General features: G+C 38.5%; 2 protein-coding genes across 2 annotated transcripts; one reads left to right on the forward strand and one right to left on the reverse strand.

Annotated features, from left to right (window-relative positions):
* The first annotated feature begins 3,172 nt into the window (after positions 1-3,172).
* LOC149176745 (pectinesterase inhibitor 3-like) lies at positions 3,173-3,523 on the forward strand. Its single transcript, XM_089421557.1, has one exon. It carries the CDS (start codon positions 3,173-3,175, stop codon positions 3,521-3,523), a length of 351 nt encoding a protein of 116 aa, XP_089277683.1.
* A 5,867-nt stretch (positions 3,524-9,390) lies between these two features.
* On the reverse strand, positions 9,391-9,966 carry LOC149176746 (uncharacterized). The gene has a single exon (XM_089421558.1). It carries the CDS (start codon positions 9,964-9,966, stop codon positions 9,391-9,393), a length of 576 nt encoding a protein of 191 aa, XP_089277684.1.
* Between the last annotated feature and the right edge of the window lie 815 nt (positions 9,967-10,781).

Genomic DNA, 10,781 nt, shown 5'->3' on the forward strand with positions numbered 1-10,781 from the left:
ACTCATTCAACATATGTGTATTATGTTGGAGTTTACATAAATGAGTAGTTTAAGGAGGTCATGTTTTTCCAAAAAATAATGGAAAATCTAACATGATTTTGACTAAATTTTTGGAAATCCAAATTACAGTTGTCAAATTAATTTTGAGTGCCTCAGAGATTCTTGATGATGTTGAATCTATTTTCACCCAACTAAAAAAATTCATCGTCCAGACAAAATCATCACTTCTTTAAGAAAACACTTTAATGACCAAATAACTTTGGATTTGCTAAAAAAATACAACCCGTTAAATTTTTATCAATAAATTATTGGCAACATGCCCAAAAAATTGTAAACGACTTCCCAAGAAAAAGTTAAATCTGATAATTGTAGACCACTCCACAGAAAAAAAAGTTAAACCTTCAAAGTGAAAAAAATGAGTTATTACAACATACTATTAAAGAAAAAGGAACATCTACTAAAAACCAAGATCCAACATATAGACCACTCCACAGAAAAAAAGTTAAACCTTCAAAGTGAAAAAAATGAGTTATTACAACATACTATTAAAGAAAAAGGAACATCTACTAAAAACCAAGATCCAACATCAAATATGTTGCACAAAAGTAATGAGAACATCTACTAAAAACCAAGTTTAAATGCAGGAAGTTTTAGCCATGATATGATTTTCACAAAGTTTAGTTTTGCGATAATTATTAGATTATTTGGTTTGCCCTTATTTGGATTTTTTAAACTACTCAACATCATTAACATCAAACACTAAATTTTAGCATGTAAGGATAAATTCCTTAATCATGGTTTTAAGCCTCCTTCCCCATACTTTTATTTTCCACTTCCTCGGCATCTTAAAATTCAAATCCGGATAGGGTATGGTTCACGTTTTTTCCCCATCAAAATATTTTGGTGTTTTAAATTATATTTTTAAATTGAATATTTTTTTTTATTAATAAAAAATTCAGGAAATAGGTACCTCAACCTAACATTGACATGGAGCAAATTATTAACTTGTAAATTTTATAAATGAAAAAATAAATTACTAGTTATATTTATATATATATATAAATAATACACTTTACAATTTTACTATGGATAAAAAACTATCTTGGTTGACAATTAGATTATAACCATTTTTATGACTAGTTTAAGGAAGAAAGTTAACACTAAATAAGCAACACTTATAAGCTTCATAATGAGACAAGACCTAAAATTTAATGGGAGAAAACAATTTTTGAACTTTGTGATACTATTCTCATAAAATGTGTTCTTCATATACACTTATTACATTCCAATTTTACAATATTTAGGCCAATAGGCCTTCCTTTGAAAGGAACTTTCGTCGTCCTTTTGATTCTCAAGCTGACACCTGGAGTTTCTGTGCACTGAGCTTCAGGGAGAGTTCGTGGAGTTTATGGCACAATGCTCGGACATTGTCAGCCAGTTAGACAACGCGGATTCTGCCGATTCTGTTAGGTTCGTTAAATACCGAGAACATGGAGAGTCCCCCGATTTAAGGAGCTGGAAGCGGATTCGGGAAAACGAAAACATGAACAAATTGGACCATAGTTGATTAACAATTTCGAGAAGAGTCCGGCTCCTCTATTTATTGCAAAGCAAAAGGCATGAATAACTGCTAGAGCCTTGCAATTCTATACGGTCGCTACATTCGCAATTGGTTACTTGCCCATCTAATTCTTACCCTGTTACCCTGTTCTTGAGCAGAATTGCCATGGGTTCATCGGCTGTAATTTTTTTGGGTATCCTGATTTCCGCGAGTCTGGTTTCAGCAGCAACGAAGGACCTGAATCCCCCACAGAGAGACACCAAAACCGCTCAATTTATCAAAACCTCGTGCGATCTGACTCAGTATCCGGCGCTCTGCGTCTCATCGCTTTCTTCCTTCCCGGGTTCTCTGAAGCCCACATTGACGGACATGGCGGAGGCGACCGCGAATGTGAGTCTTGGTCATGTCCTTAATGCTACCGTCTGGATCTCTAGCCAGAAAGGCAGAAGCCCTAACTTGAGTGAACCAGAAAAAGCAGCACTCGAGAATTGTATTCAGAATTTCAATGACATCAAAGACGAGCTTCGCGAATCTCTAGCGGCCCTGAAGCACCTAAGGCGGAACACCTTCGACGCTCAGATGGATGACGTGTTGAGCGGGATGAACCAAGCTTTCACCAACGAGGACTCCTGCCGCAACGGCTTTAAGGGTGTGGATGGGCAGGTTAAGCTCCAGGTCACGAACCGCGTGCAAAACGTGCATGCATTTATCGCTAGCTAATAGCCTCGCTCTCTTTAGCACAGTGGCTGCCACTGAAGCTGATGGAAATGCGATCGAAGTGTGAGCGCAACATAGGTTACTGGTCTCTTAGAATCATTCATTCCACTACTTGATATTTATTATTATAATTTGGTTATAGTTTTTGCCTTCTATTCTTCTCGCAGTGTTCCAAATTTTAGGGTTTTGGATTAATTCTGCTGGGTTATGAAAAAACAGACGTTCGTTATGCTGTGAGAAATTCTTGCGACTGCGACTGGTTAATTGCAGTCGGTATTATTTTATTTTAAGTTTTATGTTTGATTTGATTTGAATAAGAGAAAATGACCTACAGATCTGTAGGTGCTCGCCGGATTTTAGCCCGGCCTTAGCCCCTTCATGGATCTGTTTTCTTATTATTCCCTGGGAATATAGAGATCACCTTGTACTGAAAAGGCCAGTTGACTTTCTAATCTTTCTAATTCCATAATTTGTGGGTTATCCAGCTGGTTATGGCTATACGCATGGAGTCCAGGCGAGACGGGGTTCCCCTCAATTGCTGTTGACTGAATCTACAAAACAAGTCAGCCGTCTTGGCTCCTCAAATAAATCTCAATATCAAAAACAGTAGCAGGATTAGGGCAGTCATCCTATGAAGTGTTTGAGAGCGTTTTATATAATTAGATTTGTTGTGTCTTTCCAATAGCTATTAAATTTCGGATTTATACTTTAGGTTTTATACTTTAGGCAGCTCCTCTAGGTTATGATATAGATATTTACTATCAGTTTATGTTCATTTTGATTTATATTTAATTTCTAAATTAAAATATTTTTCCTATTTTACTTTGTGTTAAACTATTTTTATATATATTTTAAACAACAAACTCGGGTTCTCTGAAGCCCACATTGAGGGACATGGCGGAGGCGACCGCGAATGTGAGTCTTGGTCATGTCCTTAATGCTACCGTCTGGATCTCTAGCCAGAAAGGCAGAAGCCCTAACTTGAGTGAACCAGAAAAAGCGGCGCTCGAGAATTGTATTCAGAATTTCAATGACATCAAAGACGAGCTTCGCGAATCTCTGGCGGCCCTGAAGCACCTGAGGCGGAACACCTTCGACGCTCAGATGGACGACGTGTTGAGCGGGATGAACCAAGCTTTCACCAACGAGGACTCCTGCCGCAGCGGCTTTAAGGGTGTGGATGGGCAGGTTAAGCTCCAGGTCACGGACCGCGTGCAAAACGTGCATGCATTTATCGCTAGCTAATAGCCTCGCTCTCTTTAGCGCAGTGGCTGCCACTGAAGCTGATGGAAATGCGATCGAAGTGTGAGCGCAACATAGGTTACTGGTCTTTCAGAATCATTCATTCCACTACTTGATATTTATTATTATAATTTGGTTATAGTTTTTGCCTTCTATTCTTGTTGCAGTGTTCCAAATTTTAGGGTTTTGGATTAATTCTGATGGGTTATGAAAAAACAGACGTCCGTTATGCTGTGAGAGATTCTTGCGACTGCGACTGGTTAATTGCAATTGGTATTATTTTATTTTAAGTTTTACGTTTGATTTGATTTGAATAAGAGAAAATGACCTACAGATCTGTACGTGCTCGCCGGATTTTAGCCCGGCCTTAGCCCCTTCATGGAGCTGTTTTCTTATTAGTCCCTGGGAATATAGGGATCACCTTGTACTGAAAAGGCCAGTTGACTTTCTAATCTTTCTAATTCCAGAATTTGTGGGTTATCCAGTTGGTTATGGCTATACACATGAAGTCTAGGCGAGACGGGGTTCCCCTCAATTGTTGTTGACTGAATCTACGGAACAAGTCAGCCGTCCTGGCTCCTCAAATAAATCTCAATATCAAAAACAGTAGTAGGATTAGGGCAGTCATCCTATGAAGTGTTTGAGAGCGTTTTATATAATTAGATTTGCTGTGTCTTTCCAATAGCTATTAAATTTCAGATTTATACTTTAGGTTTTATACTTTAGGCAGCTCCTCTAGGTTATGATATAGATATTTACTATCAATTTATGTTCATTTTGATTTATATTTAATTTCTAAATTAAAATATTTTTCCTATTTTACTTTGTGTTAAACTCTTTTTATATATATTTTAAACAACAAAAATTAAAATTTGAAAAAAATAAAAAATAAACTTACCCAAAACTATAAAATATGTGTCATACAAATAACTTGATTGGAGAAGAGTATATTGTGAATACGGAATACTCAACACTCGTGCTTTGCGAAAATAATGGAGAAAAGGAATTACTAATTTGACTAATCAAGTGGCTATTGAAGAATGATGAGAAGCTTCAACTGCTCATACTTACTTTAAATTAAAATAAAAAATACATGCGTATCTTTTCACTATGGATGGTCTTGTAATCTTTTATATATAAATATATTTATTTTTTAACTCGATTCTTGTTATTCATTACATTGCATTGCAGTCCCGTTCATTGTCAGTGGATTTGAATAAGTGGATTTGAAGACGCTGCAACCCGCAGGGGGGGCGTCGAGGCTTCAAAACTTTTTGGGATTTGATCAGAGATCGACTACAGGGCTGACACATTCGAAGTGCTCGTGATTCGTGAGCAAAATCATGAAAAGAGTATTTTTGGTTTCAACGGTGATGTTGTATTGTAGTCCCGTTCATTGTCAATGGATTTGAAGAAGCTGCAACCTGCAGGAGGGGGGCGTCGAGGCTTCAAAACTTTTCGGGATTCGATCAGAGATCGACTACAGGGCTGACACATTCGAGGTGCTCGTGATTCGTGAGCAAAATCATGAGAAGAGTATTTTTGGTTTCAACGGTGATGTTGTAATGTACTCTATACATATCTCTAACTTTGATATATCTGTGAGCTTATAATATGTTACAATGTTATTTTTTTATCCTTTTCATCTAAACGTGTATTTACATTAAGAATGTTTTGGATTTATTAACATAGCGAATCATAAGTTTCCATAAATTAAATATGAAAATTTGTGTGGACAACTTTCTTTCTTCTTGGTAGAGTATTTGGATTTTGCTCTATGTATGTGCATAATTTTTTCCAAAGGCAATTTGTTTGTGTAATTGGCTTGCTTTTCGCTCCCTAAGTATTCAATCTGGTTGGGTAAAGAAGCATTGTCAAATGGTAGGGGATAGTCATGGTGGTTATTGCCTTGGTCACTAGAAAGCTTCGTAGATGCTTGGCCATCTATAGAGGTTTCTTAATTTTGGGTAATCAACTTACTCTAAAATGAAATAAGACATTCAATGTGTTCCATGTAATATAGATATAAACAAAACATCTAAAGAAAAGTAATTGCACAATGATCCAGTCCAAGAAAACAAGGTTTTTCGCAAACCAATTAAGCCTTTCAACCTTTTCGGCTTATTTTCTTATATCAAACATTTGTGCAGGGTTTCAACCAATTAACATTTCATTGAGTATATATCTACAAAACAAGGATTTTTGGATCAAATCCCACAAAGCAATTCTATACCTGCTCTTCAAATTCCTTCAAGCTTTTGAAAGTAAAACCAATGAATTATCAATATAATTTTACAATAATAAAAAACAATTAGAAGGCCTTTAGCCAGCTCAACTTGCTCATCTGTTAGGCTTGAACCAACATCTCTTCTAGAGAATTCAACAATTCTAATTTAATAATCCTATCGGCCTCTCTTTGTACCTTTTGGGACAATTGCTAGTTGTAATATTAATGATCTTCGTCATTTTTCTTAGTCATGAAAATAAAAAAGAATTAGGAAATGTTCTATGTAATATTTTCAATCAAAAAAAAGAAAGTTAAAAGAAATCAACTAATCATTATTTTTTTTAAACTTTAATAAATCAAAGTTGGTTTAAATAGATGGTAATCATCTCATCGTCACATGCACATTCAATGCTCACAATTAAACTATAATTCCTTTGCAAAATATTAAGTGTCTCTAAAAGACAAGTTAGAATATTAGGTTTTTGAATATCAAATAGATTACTTAAACATTGAAAATGTGAATTATTGTTTTATTAGAGGGTTAGGATTATACATATGAGGGTTAGGATTACATGTGTAAGAGATATGAAAAACAAAGTGTGTATAACTTGTGAATAGGAAACTTGAGAGTAGAGAATTCTCATTATAAATTTATCAAATTTGTTAATTTAGTATATTCAAATTATTTTTATGGAAACATTTATATTTTTTAATATAAAACATTAATTGGAGCTTGATAAACTAGTTAGAGTGATTAAGTGTATTGAGCTTCATGTAGAAGGTCTTAATCCCATATGGTCAATTAAGCATATTTGTTCTTCTCCCATTGATGGTTTATACTCTAAGTCGTTACCGAAGAACATTATTTAGTGCAATGAATTTATGCCATCAATCTTAAAAAACAATTGTGACAATTGTGACTAATGATTAGCCAATTATCAAGCATTCCTTAATGCATCCTATTGTGATCCTAATCCTCTTCATTCCAAGTTGTTTTTTTTTTTCACAATATCGGTTGTTGTTTTGTATTCAAAAAAGGAAAAAAGGAGGGAGACGGATCTCCATTTTTACAGAGTGTGGTTGGAAGGTGATGATCCAACAGCAGATACAAATGTTTATTGAGTCAGCATTACATCTTGTTTCCGATGCTGTGTAGAATCGAAATGCTGTGTAGATTCGGACAAACTGGAGTAAAATGTAACATGTTTTACACTTCATTTTTTAATTTTTGCAGTGGTGTTGAGTTTGCCGCCCACTGAAGTTGCTATCTGCTCACAGGCCACCATGTTCTGGATCATCCATATCTGTAGCAGCAAAGCGGCAGCGCCTTGTGAATCGAACGCGGCCCTTGCTGAATCCGAAGCCTTGTGAAAGCGGCAGCGCCTTGTGAATCGAATACGGCCCTTGTCGCACCAGCCTTCAACTGTTGAATCCGAAGCTCGCAAGCAAACATTGCAGATATCTTTGATTTCCCGAGGTTTGTGATGGTAATCGGTTGAAAAGGTTGTGCCAATTGTGCAGACAGATTGGAGTAGTCGGGGGCACATCTGAAATTTCTGTGGATCGGATTCGCAGAAATACAAGATTGCCTGAGGTAGCTGCAAAACTGTTTTCAAAAAGCCCTGCCCGTTCTGCGCCTGGGGCCGATAGACAGAGGAGAGGAAAATGTTGGCAGGAGAAGTTAAGTAGTTGGCTAATCGAGGGATGGTGGAGCCGCTGAGATCGCAGAGAATTGAGTAATTTGGAAGGGCGGAGCTGAGAAAGTTCAAGTTTGGATTTGAGAGGATCGCATCTGTAGAGGCCATTGCCATAGGGTAGAGGGCTGATTTATGGAAATTCACAGAGAGGCATGGTAGAGAGCTTAGTGATCTGCGAACAGAGACCTGATGAGGATTGAGTCTACTGAGGGAAGGATCCTGATCATGGTATAAAAGTGTATTGATCAGTGCCATTACACCGAAGGATGCCAAGAGGGTGTAAACATGCTTTGTTAGCCAATTTATCTGCTTTTTTATTAAGAGATCTTAGGACGTGATAGTAGAGATTGCCTTTCATTTGCGGGTCCAAAATGCGGCATCGCTCCATGATCTGATGCAGACTCAAGTTTTGAGCTTTCCTGTTGCTTATCATCAATCCAATGATGATGGCAGAGTCTCCGATAATAGTAGCCTTGGGTATACCAAGCTTCTGAAGCTGGAGCAGACCTTGGAGGAGGGCGAAGGCTTCAACCCTGTTGTTTGAAGCATGGCCCAGTCCCCATTCAAATTCAGTTAAAACATCTCCATTACCATTGCATATAAGACCTCCAGCCCCAGCCATTCCTGGGTTGGATTTGGAGGCTCCATCGAAAAACAGATAATGAGTATTGTTGTTCTTGAGCCACCGGGAAAATTCTTCATCTTTCATCCTGATTTTCCAGTTGCTTATTGGCCTGTCTCTGCTATTGGGGTCATGTCTTTTTTGTTCTATGCTGCTTCTATCCAGAATCTGCCCTATGTAATTCCTTTCTTCAACTGTCAGATCCATCACCTTCAGATTCCCATGACATTTTGTGGATAGTGTTTCCAGGTTGAGATTGCAAGCTTTTTTATAGGTTTTTCTGACATTGGTTGCTATGCCTTTGAAGATCCTTCTGTTTCTTGCTAACCAGATGTTCCAGAGAAGAGTACAGGGCAAGGCGTTCCACACCCTGTGGGCTGCATTGTTTGCTTTTCTTCCCCACGGGTAGCTCTTTTTCCATGTATGCAGCACTTCATATATGCTTGTGCCAGGCACCCAGGGGGGATTGTGGCTTCGAAAGGCTTCTTTCCAGTAGTCTGAGGCAAAGGAGCAGTCTATAAACAGATGCTGGATTGTCTCTTCTTCGTTTTGGAAATTTGGATAGCGTGATGGCCCATGTATTCCTCGATTTCTGAGGTTCTCAGCAGTGAGGACTTTCCCTCTTAAAAGGATCCATAAGAAGAATTTGATTTTTGGAAGGGTTTCAGCCTTCCAAACAAGTCTCCAATGCGCCCAGATTACCATGGGATACTCGCTGGTGCAAATCTGATGGTATGCTGCCTTAATAGTGTAGACAGTGTCTGAGGGGTCCCATCGGAAATCATCAACAAGGCAGCGTTTGGTGGGCGCTATACCATGAAGATGAGTTTTTAGGTTGTTAAGGCTGATTTCTATATCTGCTGATACCTGAGGGAAACTCCATCCTTTCCAGAATTGGGAGAGGGTTTCCCATTGAGAGATCTGAGCTAGAGTTTGAATACCTACGCTGCTGAAGTGAGCTAGAATTTGTTGTGTTCCAGGCCGTTGGCTTATGGGCTGATGCCCCATAATTTTGTCTTCCCCTATTCTTATGTGGCTTCCTCCTTTTGGCACTTTGGAAGTGTTTTTATCAAGAAAAGGGATAGCTTTTTTACACATCCTCCAAATTTTTAAACAAGCTCTGTTGGGAAGCTCATGATCTAAGAGCTGATACCTTGGGCGACTGAGATACTTTTTTTCGAGAACAGGTTTCCACCAAGCATTCCTTCCAGTTATAAGTCTCCAAACCAGCTTGCCAGCAAAGGCGAGGTTTAAAAATTTGGATGACCTGATTCCCAGCCCTCCATTCTCACAAGGTTGAGTGACCTGCTTCCAGCTAACCAAGTTATATTTTTTTTTCATTTCTTCCTCCTTGCCAAAGAAAGTGACGAAGGAGAGCATCCATTTTAAGATGGAAGTTAGCAGGGGCTTGAATAAGAGTAAAGCAATATAAGGGCAGGGATGAGAGGCCTGCTTTCAAGAGAGTGATGCGCCCCGCAGGGTTAAGCCAAGAGGTGCCCCAATGCTGAATCTTCCGTTTCATTTTGTCAATTATAATTTCCCAGGTTGTAGCTTTCAAGTTGCCAGCACATATAGGCATGCCCAAATAGGTAAATTGCTCCCAGTTCAGCTTATAAGGAACCCCAAGAGTACGAGAAATCCTATGGAGGACATGTGCCGATGTGTTCCACCCATATATACAGCTCTTAAGATAATTTATCAGACCTCCAGAATAACTCATGTATTTGTCTAGAAGGGTTTTAAAGAGACGGGCTATAATGTTTGAAGCTCCCCCCATTAAAAGAGTATCATCGGCAAACTGAGAGTGATTAATGTTTTTGACACCATTGTCAAATTTGATTCCGGTGATGAGGCCCATGCGACGGTTGTAATCTAGAACTCTGCTAAAAGATTCAACCATTAATATAAAGAGATAGGATGAGAGAGGGCAGCCTTGTCTAAGGCCCCGAGAGGATTGGAAGGGAGGTCCAGGTCTGCCATTTAGAAGAGGAGATTCGAAGGTCCTGTAATGCATGCTTTGATAAGGCTAATAAAGGATGTGGAAAAACCCATTTTTTCGAGCACAGCAAACAAAAATGAGTGTCTGACATGGTCAAAGGCATTGGCTAAGTCTAACTTTAGTATGAAGCCTTTCTCATTTCGGATTTGACTGGAGTGTATGGCCTCTTGGACGAGAAGGATGGAGTCCGAAATTTGCCTATTAGCCAAAAAACCTCCTTGATTTTCAGATATTAGAGAGGGGAGGATTGGCTTTAACAGGTAGCCAAGATTTTTGTCAAAATTTTATATGATGAGTTGCACAAGGATATTGGGCGGAAGCGAGAGAAAGTCATAGGTCGATTTTCTTTAGGGATAAGGGCCAGGTGGGTGGCATTAGTGAATCCTCCAACTTTGCATTTACGTTGGACCCATCTTAGCATTTTGACCAGGTCTTTTTTAATTCCTCCCCAGTATGATCTATAGAAACAGATAGGAAAGCCATCTGAGCCTGGGGCTTTATCTGGCTAGAGAGCCCAGATGGCATCATGTATTTCTTCTTCATTGATCTCCTTAATTAGATCTGCATTAACATCCTCGCTAACTCCTTTGGGCGTATGCTGTAAGAAGTTTGAATAATCTTTTGTTTCCTTTATCTCAGTTAGAAGAGTGTTGTAATAGGCTGAGGCAGTTTGCTTGATGGCTTCTTGGGTTCTTTGAGGGCGGCCTTCCTCATCA

Source organism: Pinus tabuliformis, chromosome 4_1 (genome assembly GCF_031772625.1).
Source record: "Pinus tabuliformis cultivar Carrire ecotype Pingquan chromosome 4_1, CPIR1, whole genome shotgun sequence".
Classification (NCBI taxonomy): domain Eukaryota; kingdom Viridiplantae; phylum Streptophyta; class Pinopsida; order Pinales; family Pinaceae; genus Pinus; species Pinus tabuliformis.

What these genes read in the sequence shown, in the direction of transcription:
- LOC149176745 (XM_089421557.1), top strand. Translation starts at nt 3,173, where the DNA reads ATGGCGGAGGCGACCGCGAATGTGAGTCTTGGTCATGTCCTTAATGCT.
- LOC149176746 (XM_089421558.1), bottom strand. Translation starts at nt 9,966, where the DNA reads ATGGTTGAATCTTTTAGCAGAGTTCTAGATTACAACCGTCGCATGGGC.